Source organism: Struthio camelus, chromosome 2, assembly GCF_040807025.1.
Source record: "Struthio camelus isolate bStrCam1 chromosome 2, bStrCam1.hap1, whole genome shotgun sequence".
Lineage (NCBI taxonomy): Eukaryota > Metazoa > Chordata > Aves > Struthioniformes > Struthionidae > Struthio > Struthio camelus.
The window spans coordinates 15,623,996-15,642,293 of NC_090943.1; the positions used below are offsets into that span (position 1 = coordinate 15,623,996).

The 18,298-nt window shown below is 39.9% G+C and overlaps 1 protein-coding gene across 4 annotated transcripts in view; it reads right to left on the bottom strand.

Moving 5' to 3' along the window:
• Positions 1-18,298, bottom strand: part of CCNY (cyclin Y) — a 133,214-nt gene that overhangs the window by 38,471 nt on the left and 76,445 nt on the right. For 3 of the 4 annotated variants that reach the window (XM_068934337.1, XM_068934336.1, XM_068934338.1), the window contains 2 exons: positions 11,914-11,988; positions 6,176-6,210 (listed from right to left, as the gene is read on the bottom strand). In XM_068934337.1, coding sequence (XP_068790438.1) covers positions 6,176-6,210; positions 11,914-11,988 — 110 coding nt within the window. Of the gene's footprint in view, positions 1-6,175; positions 6,211-7,343; positions 10,743-11,913; positions 11,989-18,298 lie in introns of those variants that run through there. The other variant, XM_068934339.1, reaches the window with a different exon arrangement.

Below are 18,298 nucleotides of genomic sequence, written 5' to 3' on the forward strand. Positions count from 1 at the left end.
GGTCTGCTTGCACCCCTTTGCGGAGACTTGCCCATTAGATAGTTTCAAGGCAGAGCCTGGCCAAAATGCTAAAAGGCAGAAGTGGCAAATAGAAGTACATGCGAAGCCAGGTAACAGCACAAGCAAAAATACTAGGACTGCTTCTGACTTCTGAAAAGAGAGGCTTCTATCTTAAAGATCTTCTGTTGCTTCAGGGCATGACTTAGTTCTGACACCGTTTTGCAGAGAGGTAACATGATTTTACAGGTCAGCGCAGTGCTTAATTCCAAATTCAAGTAAACTGTTCCCTGCACTGCTCTGTAAAACTCTGCGTTTGTTTTCATCTTGCATTTACTGCACTGTCCTGCCTAAGCACAAATTTACAAATTTAGTGGCTGGATGCTTGGAGGGGGGGTTTACTTGAACAAAATCTATAGGAAACCACACCACTGTACTGTTTTCTCTGACAACATCTACCATAAAAACTACTCTCAGGCAATATCCGTAGTACCTAAGCACTCTTTGACGTGCTTCAACCCTGTTCTCAGTTGTTAGCCTCACTGAAGTTTTCATAATGTTCAAAACCGACGACTTAGCCTAGATTTGTACTTGCAGTTTTTTAAGGTCTCAGCAAACATAGCTTGGCCTTACTCATACAAACTATAGGGAACTAGGTCAGAGTACCACTAAGAGGGCTTAACAACAGTTGGAAAACTCTTCTGCAGCACACACAGGCCCTACTTAACTACTAATACAGAGCATCCTTCTTTACAAACCTGAAAAGACTAGATACTTCTTCAAACACTAAAAGCAGTTCAAAGGCTTAAATTTACATAGCGTATAATTGCTAGTGTTGGGCAATGGGACCAAAGGGGCTTTGCTAGTCTCCCAACACAGCAAGTATTATATAGTAAACCTTTTTAAAGAATTCTCCTCTGTGCTGTCATTCCCCTTAAAGGTTATTTTCAACATTTGTTTCACACCCTACAAAAGTTTGCCACTTCATATCATTTAACGCCATGAGAACGATCGGGGAAGTAAACGTCTTCTCGGCGGACAGGAAAAGAAGCAATGGGCTTACAGATATCAGGAAAACCATTTCAAAAAGTCAGTTCAGGTAAGGCAGCAAAGAGAACCTGTTGATTCTCACTTATCGGAAGCTTGTAAAACATATTAAACAGCATCTGTTAGGAACGACATAGGTCTAGAGAATCTGCCAGATGGACCAGATGGCCTACAAAGGCCCCCTCCAGACCTGTTTTTCTACGATCTTCCATTCGAAAGGAGAAAAGAACAAATTAAGCAATCTCTAGGAGAGATGCTGCCATAGCACCTGAGAAGCCTCTAGTCTATCTTGCAGTTTATCTAGTTCTTCTCTTTGAGTCAGCAATGTTAATTAAAATATCTTAAAGAATTTGGACAGCAATTATAAACCTTTACAATAGCCAGCCTCAGGCATTCCACCTAACAAAAATAATGTTTCATATTTTATGTTGTGCTTTGCATTCTTCATGGATTAAAGTCATTTTCAGGCTGTCTTCCCGTTTCAACATGTACCATATTTACTCTTTCAATCACCAGCTGAAAGTACTTGATTACCAGTCACCTGCCTAACAGTTCTACATTCAGTAAGCAGAACGGCCTCTTTATCCACTCTAACAGGAAAATCTGGAGTCTACGCAGGAACAAATACCATACATCATTTCAAGAATGCAAAAAAAAAAAGGCTCACAGAAATTGTTTGTGCCATGTAACGTACACTGAAGGATCCCTCCATTCTCTGCAAGTCCCCATAAGCGGGAGACTAACCACGTAAATCATTGCAGGATCACTCATAGGCACCCAGTTTCTGACATGAATGATGCCTGGGAACTTTTCTCCAGGATACTGAAAAACTTGGCTCTATACTCAGAAGTTAATTTATCTACTTGATAAAAGGATATTAAGCCTGCTGGAATTTGAACATACAGTTCCTGGGAATCTAGACAGTGGAAGCCATTTCCAAATCCCTAGGCAAGAGGTTGCTGAAAGGAAGCTGCTGCTCCAAGGCCCAAGTTGATCCTAACTTCAGAATCCACAAAACGCTCAAGAGAAACATTACATCCCTCTCCACACGATTTATCTTCGTTCAGAAATACTCCAGTATGCAAAAGTTACCCCTTATTTTTACTGGATATTGCTGTTTCTAAATACAGATTAGATTTTAAAAGTATATATTGTCAAAGAAGAGGAGGAAAGTTCTTCAGCAAATGAAGCATTTTCATCTTATCTGGAGGGGAAAACATCTAGTAAATCTCGACAGAGAAATGCGACTTCTCCCTCCCCTGGGCTGCTCCTTTCCCCTGCAAAAAAAAAAAAAAAAAAAAAACACACCCACCACCTACTACAGAAAACCAGCTACTGCAACCACTAACATTTCTCTACCCTCCCCCAGTGGACACATGAAACACATCTTCCTGTTTGCTTTCCTTACCCAGGCAGAGATACTGATGCAACCTCTCCTCACCGAAAAAGGAAGTGCCTCTATCTCAGTCTGCATCTTTATCCCCCTCAGCAGCTTGACTAAGCAGATTAAAAGCAAAGACAAACGCACACTTGAAGGCAGTATCAAAGGCAAAACAAACAAAAAAAAAAAAACACAACTGTCACTTCAACGTGAAAGGAGCAATTGCTTAGAAATCAGTATAGGCTGGAAGAAAGCAAAAATGCCAGATACGCCATGACTCAGTAACTCCTTCATGCAGCCGCTTACTTCCAACCCCCTACAAAGACGATCGCTGTGGCTGTGCAGAGGATGCAGCGCCCTCCCAAGCCCGCATCCCCATGGGAAGACTGAGAGGCTGCTTTCCACTCTGCCACATCCCCCCTCCCATTCTTTCTCTCTTTTCTTGCCCACCCAAAACAAGGGCATCTGCTGGATTCTCCCATCTCACCCACCAACAAGGTCAAATCTAAAACTCGGCAACTACCAGTCTTAGAAACATGTAGTAAGTCAAAGCAAGAACCCACTACTTGTGCTTGGGGGTGAAAGGAAACTATTCAGCCAATGGAAATATTCTACAAACAAGAGAAAGCTCAAAAGGAGGAGAACAATGACGCAGCGATGACGAGAAAGTGCGCTCTTAAGTGAGAAACATAACAGGAAAATACAAGTAAAATTAACTGTTTGATATACATTCCTGGAAGCTTCCAGAAAATTATTCCTGAGACTGTCACAAATTACCTGTCATCAAAAAAGAGTCAATTTTAATTCATTAGTTAAAATAGAAATTAGGTTATTTCATACATCGTATTTGGAAACTGCAGTGTGTAAACTACTACCTGTTTTTCCACAGAGCTAGACAAGCTGTTAGAAAAGAGAAAGCAAAACATTTCTTGACACTTCTCGTACTAGCACCCTGACTGACTGGGAGATGTTCAATTCTGCCTGTAAAATAATCAATAAAATACAGCTCCAAAGGATAAAAATATTTTTTTTTGCTAATCTTCCGGTTATTTGTCACAAAAGGAGAATAAGTACATCCAGACTTATAAAAGAAAAAAAAAGACCTTATGGGAAAAATACAAAAAGAGCGGCACGTTGCGTTACAGCGAGGAGTTCTTGTTCAAGGAAGACAAGACAACACTCCCAAATTCACGTCCTCTGGCTTGTTTCCTCCAGAGCAGATGTGGAGACTCAGCACTTCATATCAGTAAGGAAGCAAATGCACTGCAATTGATCCTGTGAAAAATGCACTTCTTAACATACATGAAAAATAGTGAAGAAGAACTGATCAACCAACAGAGCGTATTGTAAATTTCCTTAACACCACAATGCTACCCATCATTTGTCACGGACACTTGTTTTAAATCTTTAACTATTTCCTCAATTTTCTTTGAACAAGGAGGTCTAAGACGACTACTGTGATGGTCCCCTGCAGTCTCAAAATCTAAACACAGCTCTCAGTTATGTATAAGGCCACAGCAACCACTTCAGAAATGATTACCAGTTTGTGCGTCAACTTTAGCAGCCTACGTATTTAGGAGGTGCTGAATGAACGCTCACAGGGGTGCTGAAGTGAACTATGTCTCAAAACATCTCACTAAGAACTTAATATCACAGGCCACATTTGAAAATATGCGTTGTCCATACGACTGGCCCAACGACCCGACTAATGCGTAAGGACATCCATAGATAAAGCCATGGTAAGGATTTCAGCTTCATATGGGTATTTTGGCTTTAGAATTTGGAAGAGGTATTTTACAGGCACAGGGAAGTCAGATTGAAGGTAAGAGTAACCTAAAGCGAGGAAAGATTACCTTGCTGCAATGTAAGCCAATGCTTTGAATGACCCAAACGTTAAAAAAAAAAAAAAAAAAAAAAAAAAAAAAGGAAGAGGTATATTGCTTAGGATATAAAACAGATAAACTGCAAAAGCCAGCTCCTAACAACACAACTCCCCACTGAAATGATCATCCTGCCCTTTTCTGTGACAGCTCCGAAAGAGCGAGAGCTCAGCCCAGGCTTCTGATAGGACCACAGGGATACACCCAGCCTTGCACTGCTTCCCCACCCCCAGCGTTGCCCAAGAATATTTTATTCCCGGGCCTGCAACAGTATGCTTACAGCAGAATTTGTTCTAGTCATTTTTGTTTGGTTTGCCAGAGGAACCCACTCTCAGCCTGCCTAATGCAGAATATATCTTTCATACAACTTGAAAAGATTGGAGCCACGTGAGATTTTCATCTGTGATAGCTGGATTGTCACAGAAACTCCATTACCACCTTGCTTCTCCGTTTCTGAATATTTGGTTTTTTGCGTCGAACCCTATGAGTTTGAGATTAAAAAGCCTGCTGGGAGTAATTGAGCGTACATTACGGAGTTTACAGGAACCCCGTGCATTAGCCTTACAAAGAATGTTATAACAATACAATTGCAATGCAAACTACTTATTCTCTGTACTTCCACCTTCTCTTCCCCTTAAAACGTTTCCATTGTTTACAGTGCATGTGAGAGTATTTGCTGACCTAGTATGGCCGGTTCCCAAGATTTTGTGTCATACAGTATTTCATGACTTTCTCAAAATCCTAACTCTTGTGAAGCTGTGAAAATCTCAGCTTGCTTCTGAAGCTAGGTTGTAGCTTCAGAAACTCCCTAAATCAGCGCAAACCAGGTCTGCCAACAAATGAAGCAGTCCCGCCTTCTCACCCCACTCAGCTGCTCATTTCTGCCTCCCCTTCTGTGGGTGCAACCACTGAAGTGAATCACATTTGGGAATACATCCACTTTAGCTTTTAGCTGTGCTAAATCTACCTGGAACCACTTTACCTATAGCTGCACAAACACTTGCACCAGCACAAAGGGAGGGAAGGAGGACAGGAGAGGCTCTAAACCGCAGCTGCTTCTTTCAACAGCTGCCCCAGATTAAAAATGATTCATGAAATTATGGCTGATAGCCGCAGACAGAGAAAAGTTTGAGAACTGCTCCCCAGTTCACCGTAAAGGCAAATAGCCTTTGGGAGACAATTAATTCTTTCCCACTTCAATTTTAATGGGGCCTGATCCCAGATTTTTTAGCACAAGGCTTGAAATACTGGGAATCACACTGGTTCCAGGTGCTTCAGGAATACCAACAATACTAACAGTGGCAAAGAGCCTGATCCTGTACCCAAAGCAGGCTTCGGGGGATTTGCTCTCGGCTTCGCTGGCAATTCTGTGCAAACGGATAAGATAAGAACTGAACTGACAAACGGCCAGAGTACATAAACATATTAAAAATCTGACTTTGTACTCAGCGTGTAGCACATGTCAAATACACATTTACATTGCATCAACACTGGTTAGGTTCTTCAGAACCTTTCATGTAAATATGAAAGGCTACAGACGCTCCACCAAAAACAAACTTACATGCAAATACAATTCAAAGTTTTGAGAATTTCTGTAATAATTTTGAAAATCATACTAATGTGTGCAGCTCTGTCCCAAGCAGTAGTTACCCACATAAAGTGGTTTGTGAGCATGATACTATCATCAAACCAACAGATCCAGTCCACTAGCTCACATAGCAGAGACCTGCAATTCTGGATCCTGATGCAGAACAGACATCTGAAGCATCAGCACCCTCTCAACAATACGGAACTCACGTGTGATAACTCTTATTTACTGTATAATATAGACAACAAGGAGAAAGCTGCATAGCGAGGCATTTTCACTTACGTGGTTTATATAGAGACTCTTGCGTTTTTCTCTCACTGCAAAAACACAAAATATGATAGAAATATTACATGACTATTTTTCCCGGTTAAGCTTCTTATATACTATTTATAACAAAAAGTACAGGAGGCCATCTTTGTGTAACATTACCATTGCTTTTGCGCTAACCAAGTACATTTCTATTTCAAAAACAGAAGAACATATATCTGTACTCTTAAAAGCATTTATGCTTGCTAGCGTGGTGATAGATTAAAATACTTATCTAGTCGGGTACTTCACAAGGAGTTGGTCCACATGGGGAAGTTAATATGCAGTAAGCTACAGTGTATTAGCCATCTGTCACCGGTTCTCTGTGTGGATACTCCTGATGGACACTGCCAGTGCCTGCCTGCAAGGTACCTCGCTGCAAAGTGGCCTGTACTACCTTGCAGGTAAGAAAGTACCTAAAATAGCTACACCATGGAGTTAGTAAATTCTCACCATAGCTTACTGTGCACTAACCCCCATAGAGGAGCCTTAAGAATACATGCATTAGACTGCTGCCTTCTACAATGATCGGGACAATCCTGAAACTACTATTCATATTTGATGTAATAATGAAAATAGTATTACTGTGTTGAGTAAGAACTAGTGACCACAAGTGAGGATTGCAAGTCAGATCCACAGTTATTAGCCAAAATATTCAGAAGTTAAACAGCAGGATCAAGGGAGAGGTTTAGAGTCTTAATTGTCAGACAAATGCTTATTACAGCTGATTAAATATACTCTATTTGCTTTCTTAAAAACATTTTCCCAATTAACTCACCCCATAGAGAGCTCTGTTCCAGGGAAATTACCACAGCATTTAAGCATACAAGTCTAGAGGCAACTAATGCATAAATCAAACTGCGGGATTAAAATAATAATGGTTTCATGCTGCAGGTGATTAAATGCACTTTGGTGTACTATGATTCGAAAGCTATATAACCCAACGCGCTTAGCAAAATAAGAGTGTTGGCAATGGCAGGATAGCCTGTCCATTCCCTGTTGGATGAGAAGCCGTTATTTGTGATTTTTATAAGCAAGCAATCTCACATAAGCAAGGTTGTATGTGTGAATACTGTGAAATAATTGTGCTTAATGCAGACATAAAATGAAAATAAAATAAGAAAAAACGTTTTAAAATCCTTACATAATTTTCCTCCCAGGGAGCAGAAAGGAGAATCACACATGACAAATGTTAGCCATGTCACTTAGTACATGCTCAGATCCACATTTACGGACATTGTATAAGAAAGAGAATTAAACAGGAAGAGCAGGAAAATTCCAATTGTCTAGTAAATAGTTAAACCACTTGAAACCCTGCTGAAACAGTGCACTACACTTAAGATCCACACACTGCATTTTCCGCAAGCAAGACACAGAAGTAATCTAAAGGGAAGCAGCATACATAATGATGGGAAGTGCTTAGCTTCTAAGAATGGCCAGAGTATTCTCCTAGTATTGCATGCTGCCACGTAAAGGCAGTAAATGATTCTAGTAAGCTGCATGTAAACTTAGTAAAGCACAGAAGTGACAATTAACAGCAATTAACTGCTAAATCTTGCGCACAGTTAAGTATTTAATATGGAATTCATTACATAAGCAATCATACTGCATACAAAATTATTATGGTCAAAACCCTAGGAACACAGCCTGCACATGTACCCCAAATTTTATTTTTAACTAGGCTGTTTTCCCTACCTCAGCTTTTTTCTCTTCCATATTTTCCCTTGTACCTACTACTTATCCAGCTTCCTGTGAAAGTACAGTTATCTATCAAAGCAAGAATATCACTCACAGCTCATTCCCATTTATTATTTCCTACCTCCAGAAGAATATATTTATACACGCCCCTCATCTCTCCTGTTCAAACGCCATTTGTGCTGCAGCCACGTTCTTCCAAGCACCCTGTTAACCTGCTTTCCCCTGTTCTTCCCATATAATAGAAATACGGTTAGCCCTGATTCTCCAGTGAGGCACTGCAAGAAGCCAGCTGGGCTTTCCTGCTTCTGGACCACTCTGCCATAGCACAAGGCTCAATTTTTTTTCAAGAAACATATGTTGATGGGGAATCAGCCATAGCAGAAACCCATTTTGTCACAACTGTTCTCTGATGCCTTTCTCTGATCACAGCAACCCCCCCCTTGAAACAAGGGCTGGCCAGAAAGCCACTTCTGCCAGCTTCCCACGAGCAAAACTACTGTAAAGAGGAAATTCTCTGCCACTTGACTTCAGTCGGTTTAGAGACATTTTGTGCTGCTCGCACGGCACACTATGGTCTTCAGCAGACCACGGGATGTAGCTTTATAATTTAATTAACCAACATTTTCTAGCACAAATTCCCAACTGCAACTCCAGGCGTTTGGCTTCCAAGCATGGCCTTTTGATGAAATTAAGCTGAACAGATTTCAAGTCCCAGTGTAAACAATTAAATGCAGAAATTTAGATTTTCTTTCTAATGTTTTAAAACTTGGAAGTTGGAATGGAACTCAAGGGGATACTGAGATGTAAGATACTGCCAAACTTTGAGTTTCCCAATTTTAAGGTCAATGACCTATTCTCATTTTTGCAGCCACTTTCAGTTTTTACTGTTGAACTTTTACTACAGTAGGAATACATATTATCCTGCCATAAAAGGGAGTGGGGAAATGTATATATATGTATTTTTTATTGAGCTGTCATAGAAGTCTCCTTTGTGCAATTTCGATTAACAATCTTACTGTTAGCCTTATCAGGAAAGAAGGCAATATCCTTGTGGTAACAATTATATATCAATAGAAATGTCTCACATTTTGGGAATCTGTAAATGGTTTAGTTTCATCTTGCCTGAGAAGCAGGAGACTGGTCCTGGTTAACATTAAAAAAAAGTGCAACCTGCTCCACTTCTACCTACTACATAAATAGGTATTGCAAAACGCTTTTTTGTCTGAAGCACGTTGTTGCACTGATATTGCAAATTTTAGCCAGTAAATTCAACCAGTAAAACCTCATGCAAGTTAGGAAAAGAGGACAGCTGTATCCAACTAATAGAAAAGGCTATTACCGGCACCCTGAAACAACAGTCACTGTCCTCTTGCTATTGCAAGGAAAGGAAGTTATCTTATTGCAGTGCTTCGGTTTTGAAACCCTGTCTTAACCACCATCACACACTAAATAGTGCAGGACTTCTCAATTACCTTGTCCATCCTGTTTACAGGCCAAGTTCAGCAAGCAAGGGAAAACTTGATCATAAAGCATTCACAGACATTAAAGACATAAAAGGTGATACTATTTATTAGCTCCTTACACAGGAAGAATTACTCATGTAATATTTAGGACCTTGAAAATTCCCACAAGAGACAGAAACATTTAGAAAAGCTATTTTAGGTAGGAATCCAATTAAACTTTTCTTCAGATTCACTGAACTCTCAAGTAATTAAGGAGGTACTCAGACTACCAGCTATGAGGGACAGGACAGATTAGATGCTTAGTATCTTAGCTTCACAGAAAAAGGAGAATACGCAATGCAAGTGCAGCTCCTATGCCAGGATAGTACCACAAGATTATCAGCAAGGCTATAATAGCTATAATAGTTCAGGGCTACTAGAAATCCACATGAGGAGCTGCCTGAATGCAACATTGCCAAATCACTCTAGAATGTAGTTGTGGACTTGGTGCTCTCCCACTGCAAAAATATGTCAGTGAACACTGAAGACATACTGTCATATCCTGGATGACACGTGCAGTCCTGGTGTCCCTCAGCTCTCCTGTGTATTTGCTGCAAATGTCTGCAGTTCTTGCCTACAGAAAGATTTTCATTTAGAAAAAGGCTGGCCATCCCAACACTATACAATACAGAGAGGTAGATACATGCCTAAATTAGGTGTTTTAAATATTGCCAGTTAAGCTCTCCCCTTCTTCACCGACTTCAGATGCCATGGAGACCACCTAAGGCTCCAGAGCAGGCTGGCAGAATACATTGCTAGGCACCAAAAGGACTCTTATACTTTCCCTGAACAAGCATTTTATTGCATTTTGGTGTTATGCAACATTCCTGAATAGCGTGTGATAACTCCTAACAGCTCACTTATGTCCACAATGGGCCAAAAGTACAGACAGGCAAAATAACGTTTGCAGGATCTTTTTTGCTCTTGTACAGGCAAGACAGCACTTGGATTTTTTTCCCCCACTGTCATCAAGGATAGCTGAACAGATTTTATATCCCTACTGATAATGTTTCTACAGCGTTTCACTGAATTCATTACTCTCACATAGCTATGTTCTTCATATTAAACTAGAATAAACTTTCATAGACATGGGTGCAAACTGTCATTTTAAAAAAATGCTTACAATTAATTTCATATTGCAATACATTAATCACTACTAATACAACTAAGTATAAACATCAGGTCTGGTTAACTTTTTAGTTGTTGGACTTTGGGATTTGTCATTTTTTCCAATAAGCTGAAAGTGGAAAAATGTAGCATCCATGTAATATTATAGTCTCAAAACACTATAAAATAGACATAAATTAATCCTGTATTAATCCTCATAATACAGTGTACAATGGAAATATTATGCCCATTTCACAGACTACCAGACCAGATCAAGATGGTAAATCCCATTCAAAACCATATAATAAGGCATTGACAGAACCAGGGCTGAATTCAGAGGGACAGTCTGAAGGGCAGAAGAGGTACTCACACAATCAACTCTTCGATGAGGGCCTAAATGTATCCTCTTTGTATTAGCTATGTTCAAAAATCAGCAAAAATATACAGTAAGAGAAAACTACGTTTTTTTAAAGTGATGTGCTTGACACTGCAATCTACTGTGTAAATCAAAACCAGCATTCATAGGCAGCAGAAAGAAAGACAAAGAATTCATATTGAACCATCAGAATTACAATATAGAAACTGCTTTGAAAGTCTGGGTAGAAAATAATGTGTTTTGCATTGATTATTCTCATCTGCTTCTAAAAGAATATGTCATACATGTCCAACAGTGAATGAAAGAGCCAGAGTAAATGGCTTGCTTCTATTCTACTAACTCTATCAAGAGGTTTGCTTAAAAGACGTAATTCCCCAGGGACTCCTTTATCTATGAATAAAAAAAAATACTCCAGAAAAACAAATGATTATATTGAATCCATAATGAGAGAAAAAGAGAGAATGCCTGGGTGGGAGGAGGTTGCTTTGTTATTAAAATCCACCACTGAGCTCATTTACAGTATGAGCTGTATTGGAAGAAACACTGGACTGTCTTTCTTAGGCGATGTAAACTGGCACTTGTTCAAGAATATATACTGAAAACATATTTCCCAGAAGCCCGGCCTATCGTTCAGAGTCTTAAAAAAACAGTTGCATAGAAACGTCTACATTTAGGGAAATTACTTTTTATTTTTAATTATACTAAACTTATTCATATTTTTAGTTCTGATACAATGACTTTTGGGATCTTATAAATCCAACCCATGACAGGACCATCTATTACTAGGTCTGATACATTAACTAACTAAAGATGTGGGATACCTATAAAAGCCTTTCACTTGCACCACTGATGTTATGCAGTGGGGAAGTTTTTCTGTATTATTCTATTTTGGGGGGGGGGGGGGGGGGGAGAGAGGTTTTGAATTATATATTAAAAGACCTTGAAAGACTACTGCATGCAGACTATTGCATTCTAACAAAGGGTTTAGAAATAACTGCAAGAGGAATATTGTAATAAATTCAGTAACCTACCATCTGTTTGAGATTTACTGAGAAATATCGTACTGGCCCGTGGATGATCTGATGGGTTGAATTCCATGTTCAAATCTGGAAAAAAGAAAGAAAGTATAGTATGTTAAAACATTTATGATTAACCAGCAGTATACACAGATTTTGTCATTCTTTTTAATAAGTTTACATTCTTAAGCAACTTTTGTAAAACAAAATCAGTCTTGAGGCCCACTCTTTTTACACCCTTCACACAAGTGGCTCTTTTTGGCATGCAAATCATTTGCATCAACACAGCTTTGGGATTAGACTTCGGGTGTCAGAATTGCTTTTGGATTAAAACAGATAAAGTAGCTTTAGAAGTCTGTATACAAGAAGTCAGGAATTACTCATTTTTCATTAGTTTCTTCCACTCATACCCCAAAGCCATTGCTAAGCACAGGAACATAGCTTATTATACGTAATTACAGAAGTATTGTAAAATAAATATGCAGCCCTCCGTAGAGAAATGAGTTTCCATGAATAGATATGATTACAGTAAGTAGTTTTACTGCAGCTGAATGTAAACAAGTTAAGTCCAGGCCAGAGTTTTTTAAAAGGTCAAGATTTATGAAAACTTTAAACTTTTCTGACACTTCAGAGACGGACCTATTTCTTGCTAAGACAACTTCTAAGAAAACACTCCTAAAAAAATACGCACCGGGTTAAAGAGTCCAACCTACAAGAGCATATATAAAAACGTCCATGAATGTTCTTTCCCCTATCAAGATTAAAATGCCTTGAATTTACTTGTTCCCAAATTCCACTCCACTACCAGGTCCTCAAAATCCTTATATGCCCCTGCCCACTTGAAAGCATGCTGCTAAAAGCACCAGGTCTTTTTGTATCATTTTGCTTGCTCCCCCAGTGTGGCTATTTCCACCTTAGTTCTCCTGAATTCTCTTTATCTCTGCATATACTTTCTTGTGCATTTGATATAGACATTCATGCTTGTTTCCATATGAGCATTGATACCTTCGTTTTAGGTGATTACCCTCTCTCTGTGCACTTCTCTTTCTCTCCCTTGCCGTATCTCTATGAGAGCTCAGCAAAACTGCAAATCACAGTTCGGCTCTTACCAAAACCAAACAAAAGCTTTTTGCCCAGGGGACAAGTCCTATCATTGACAGCCTTCCGTCTCCCTTCACCATCTTCTCTTCTTCCTTGCCCTTTCACTTACAATTTTACTGAATCTTCCACTTCCCCGTTTTTTCCACCTAAACACACTGCTAACAACCATAAATTTGTTTTCTTTCTGCCTTATTCCCCTTCATGTTCCCGTGGTTTCTTTTCCGTTTCCCTGTACTCTGCAGCCCATGAGACAAGCAGCGTCACAAGGTGCTGGTACCTGGAGCGAACACGATCTTCCCACTGACAAGGACTCATCCAGAAACACAGACAAACAACAACTCCTTGCACGGACTTCTTTTCCTTCAGTTAGAAAGGGGGCTTATTGATACCAAAAACCCCAAAGGAAAAAAAAAAACCTCTTAGAATTACAAGGGAAAGTTGCTTCGATTCTCCCAGAAATCATGACTTGCAGCCAGGCTTGCACAAGACTTTAGGAAGGCCATCTAACTACTACAAGTTTTGACTTGAAAGGACGGTGATTAAAAATAACATTTCATTTTACTTTCTGCACCTTACTTGGAATCGGAGAAGGAAAAAAAACACCCAATGAGATGGAGAGTGCAGATAATGATTACTCTTTATTTCAGGACAGTTTTCTATAAAATTGAATTCATTAATTAAAGAGTATCAGCATTTTAAAACAACAAAGCATATCATCTATTACCATCCTCTTCATCTTTTATCAAACAGCAAAATAGATGACGGTATATTTTTAAAAAAAATTTTTTTTTTTAATCTCACTGTAGACAGTTTTTCCATAAACTCCACAGTACAGCAAAGCAAATGCAATCAACAAAATAGGACCGGTAATGTGAAACTGGGCTCGACTTTCAAAACGCTGCACCTAAACAGTCAAGCATTTATCTCCTTCACCTCTAGAAAAACACCTGCGGGGGGAGTAATGACAGCCTGGTACAGGTTTACAACCTGCTTGGGGCTGAAAAGAAAGAGAAACTCATTGCCACATCTTGCAATCAAGTTGTGCCCACGTAGGATTCCTGCATTATTAAAGGCTATTACGCCGAAGCAATAACACTACTGATGACAAAGTCTTTCTACAAAAACATGGACTATCGAAAAAACACTGGCTCAGATGAACTGTTATTCTCCTGGCAGCAGCTGAAGGGGACAAGGTAAAGGAAGAAGCGTCCATGGCCGGGGAGCTGAATCTCAGTGCCAGAGAGGGCAGCTGCGGGGTCCGACTCCTCTGCAAGGTGCCACCAGCAGCTGCCATTCCCACACTGAAGCATGGGATTTGATTGAAATCAAATAAGATTTCAATCTCTAGTTGATCTTAAGTAAGTAATGTCTTAACCCACTGTACAATTTGAAAATAAAGGCCTCTCTTAATTTGTCATCCTTTTCTTCCTTACAAATCTGCCATTAGAAACAACACGACAGGGATTTAAGGCTAGAAGGGAACAGTATCAGATGATACACACAGATAGCTGAAGTTACTAACTCATCACCAAAGGGCACTATCTATCAGAAAGTTTCCTACTGCTTCAGTGTTATTAGTAGTTCTTCCTCACATTTCAAAAATGTCACCAGAAAAATCACTATATGAAAGGCCTACCCATTTTGTAATAGAATAACTGAAGATAAAAAGAGATTTAAATTCAAGTAAGCAGTATGCAACTATTAGTAGGAGAAAACATGGGAGCCAAAATTGCTGCGACTGAAATCTGTACCAAAATTTTTCCATTGCTAGCAGTCTGCTCTGTAACTCACCATATCCTTACAAAAGAAAGATTTAAAGTGGATAATATTTCCATCAGCTACTCTGCATTCCAAAAATCAGCATCTAAAAAAAGTCCCTATCTGAGGGATAGTCCAAATCAAAAATCTTTCACTACAAAATATATTCCAAAAAATATTGGTTCATGAGTCATAAGCTTGTCTACTAATTTCAGACTCTGGTTTCAGACTTCCTGTGAGCCATTCGTTTACTTAAAAAAATGACAAGACAAACGATAATTCACTGCTACAATTTATACAGTAACTCAGTGTCTTAAAATAATTTAAAATTATAATAGTTATAATTAATAATAACGACAGAGAACAATAAATTATTAATATTTAACCTTTCTAGATGCTATTTACATGTAGAAACTAGCTATGCAAGTTCTGAAACGTTTCAAAAGCCCGTGCCAACGATAACAACTATTTCCGTAAGTTGCTTAAGTAAAGGTAATTAAACCTAGAAAAAAAGTTAGGAAGAAAAACATGCTTCCCCCCCCCCCCTCAATATGATGCTTTGAATACGGACATCACAAGTTGATTGCATGCTGGGACATACCCCTAACCTGCCCAGTCCAGTTCCCTGCCCACAGTTCCAGTTCCCTGTCCACAACGAGCATCTCAGCATTTTGGAGTATTTTGCTTCAGACACACAAATAGCAAAACAAAAAAGTGCCCGCAAACCATCTCCATCGGCCACCACTGAGAGTACAGTTTGCTAGACTTTATTTCCTTCCAGGACGCAAACCTTTATTAGGATATCATCTGTAACTTAGATGTAGACTTCAAGATTCCTAAAAATTTATGATTCTCATACAGAAGTCTTAGGACTGATCTTTCTGTACTGGAGCTAGGTGGAGTTCTGCTACAGGCTCTGCTGACAACAGCTGATAGCCTTAAATCGCACTATATAGTGAAAGGTTAAATAGACTAGAAAATATTTTCCATGATCTTTGTATAGTTCAAATATCAATATCTTTTTCTTTTGCTAGTTCTCAAGGAGTATCCTGATTTATCATGTCAAAAAAAATCATTAACTCTGTAAGAAAAAAAAGGCAGATTTTTGCATTTAACTTAACGTGGAACATGCATAACAACACTGAAGTTTAACTATCAGAAGACCACAATGAGATTTGCCCTGGGCGCTGTGAATCTCACAGTTCCTAAAGCCACAGTAGTTACATTCAAATATGGCCATAAAAAGAAGAAAGTCGTAAAGCATTTCAGGCTTGGAATAAGCCAGTTTCAGACTTGGAGTAAAGCCCAGGCTAGATTTTTGATTTCAAAACAAGATTTTAAAAAGCATTATCAAGAGCGTACCAAAAATACTGAATCCAGCTTCAGTTCTTACATTTTAAACAGATATGAAAAAAGTTCAGATGAGTGTAAAAGAGGGCTACGCAAACGGCAGGAGGTCTGGAGAAAATGCCCAAAAATGAGAGTCTTGGCAAGTTCAAAACATGTAGCTGATCAAAAGGAAAATTAAGAGGTGTCCATAGCCCACAAGTACTTTGACAGAGAGAGATGAGTAAGCGCTAAAAGCTCTCTAGCACACCTAACAAAAACCATGACAAGTAAAAGCAGAAAGAGTAGGGAAAAAAGGTGATTAGTCACTGAAGCTACCCAAAGAATGTGAACTCAACATATTTTGATATTTTCCTTTTCTAGAAGATTGTTTCAGCCAAGTATCTTTAGGCTTTAGTCAAGTAAGAGTTTTAGGCTCAATTTAAGAATGACTAGATGCAAGTTACTGGCTGACAGGCAGGTCAGAGCAGATGATGGGAGGGGCCTCTAGCCTAAATTCTACAAAACCTTCAAAAAAAAAAAAAAACAAACCTAAACTATTAAACACAAAGTCTCAGCAAAACCCAGTTATCATTCTGACACACTTGTACCCTTTCTAAAACTGCACCCCCCCCCAAATTGTTTTTTCTTCAACTCATTAGCATATTGAGACAGAAGTACTGAGGCCGGGGAGGAGGAAGGACGGGTATCCGCTGCCCGGCACCAGCCGGGGAAGCCCAGCGCAGCCGCCCGCTTTCTCCGCAGCACAAGGGGGCCCCAGCACAGCCAGCAGTTTGGAAAATATATTTCTTCTATCCCAAAGCTAAGATGTTATTTTGTTTCTTTAGAGAGCAGAAGTCAGGTAAGTTTGCAGGACCAAAGCTCAGAGGCTGATTTGATGATGAGCTAACACCCAACCGGGGCAAAACAGTTTTTTTGATGCTTACACAGTTCTGAAATAATCTAGTGAAATTGCTTTGCTTCCCTCCCTTTAGGGTGAGAGGCCACAGGCTATCACTCCCATTGCACAAACACCATGGTAATCAAGGGAAAAAAACTGCCGTGTCACATATCAATTTCATGACCTCTCATTCTGCTTAAAAATAAATAAATCCATGTCTCCTCTTCCTAGAAGTTTTATGTTTTTTTTTTTTTTAAAGAGTTATTTAAATGGACTTCAGGTTTTTTTTATTAAAAAAAAAGCTTTGTCCAGGGCTGGCCACCCAGGAAACCTGCAGCGGGCTGGACGTAAGCGAGATCAGTTAACCTCTTTGCCACCTTTTCCATACCCACAACCTGACGTTCCCGAGACAACGACCCAGCGCCTCTTGCGCAGGAAGAACAACAAACCCACGGCACAGTTGTTTATCAAGAACTTACAAGAACGAAAGCAGCGAGCAACGTTTGATTAAGCCTGACTATTTTCGAGCACGTAAATCAAAAGGGAACAGACAACAATCACCATGGAAACACACAGGGGGAAAAAAAAACCCACAAGTAGCCAGGGTGAAGGGAAAGATTTTCACTGGGACGGCCAGGGAAAGACTTGCTGTGAGCGCTGGTCCAGGGGGGACGGACACGTCAGGGTGGACACCGCGCAGCGCAGCCAGCGAGGCCCGGACCCCTGCGCGCCGGCTGCCAGCAGTCCCGGCCAAGATGGTACTTCTCTGGCTTGCAGGTAGACACAGAGGGCTGAGGTGCTGCTCCAGCATTCAGCGACCCAGACCTGCCGTCGCGTGTGTGAGGGGAAGCAGAAATAACGCCCCACAGGAACAGACCAGCAGAGACTTTGCCTCAGCCCTGCAGCCCTAGAAGAAAGGCTGGAATAAATCGCCAAAGTCTCCTTGCACTTCATCTCTTTCTGCTCCTCTTTTACTCCGGTGGGCTCCTCACCACAGTTAACATCAGTGAGTCATTTACACGCACAGTAATGAAAACATTGCCCTAAATATATTCTTGTGACTAAAGACATTAATTCCCTTAGGAGTTGGTAAGAGTTAAACGGGTGCCCCACAGTGAAGGGGTTCACCTTCATCCGTCTCCTGTCCAGTGAAGCAGAAAGCTAAAGATTATTAAAATAGGCAGAAAAGAAACAAATACTGAAGAAAGCAACTTCAAATTCTCTATTGTTATGCATTTTTTATACTTGTTTTAAAAAACACACTATGATTTATGCAAAGGACTCCAGATACCCTCTAACATTTGGAAAACTATA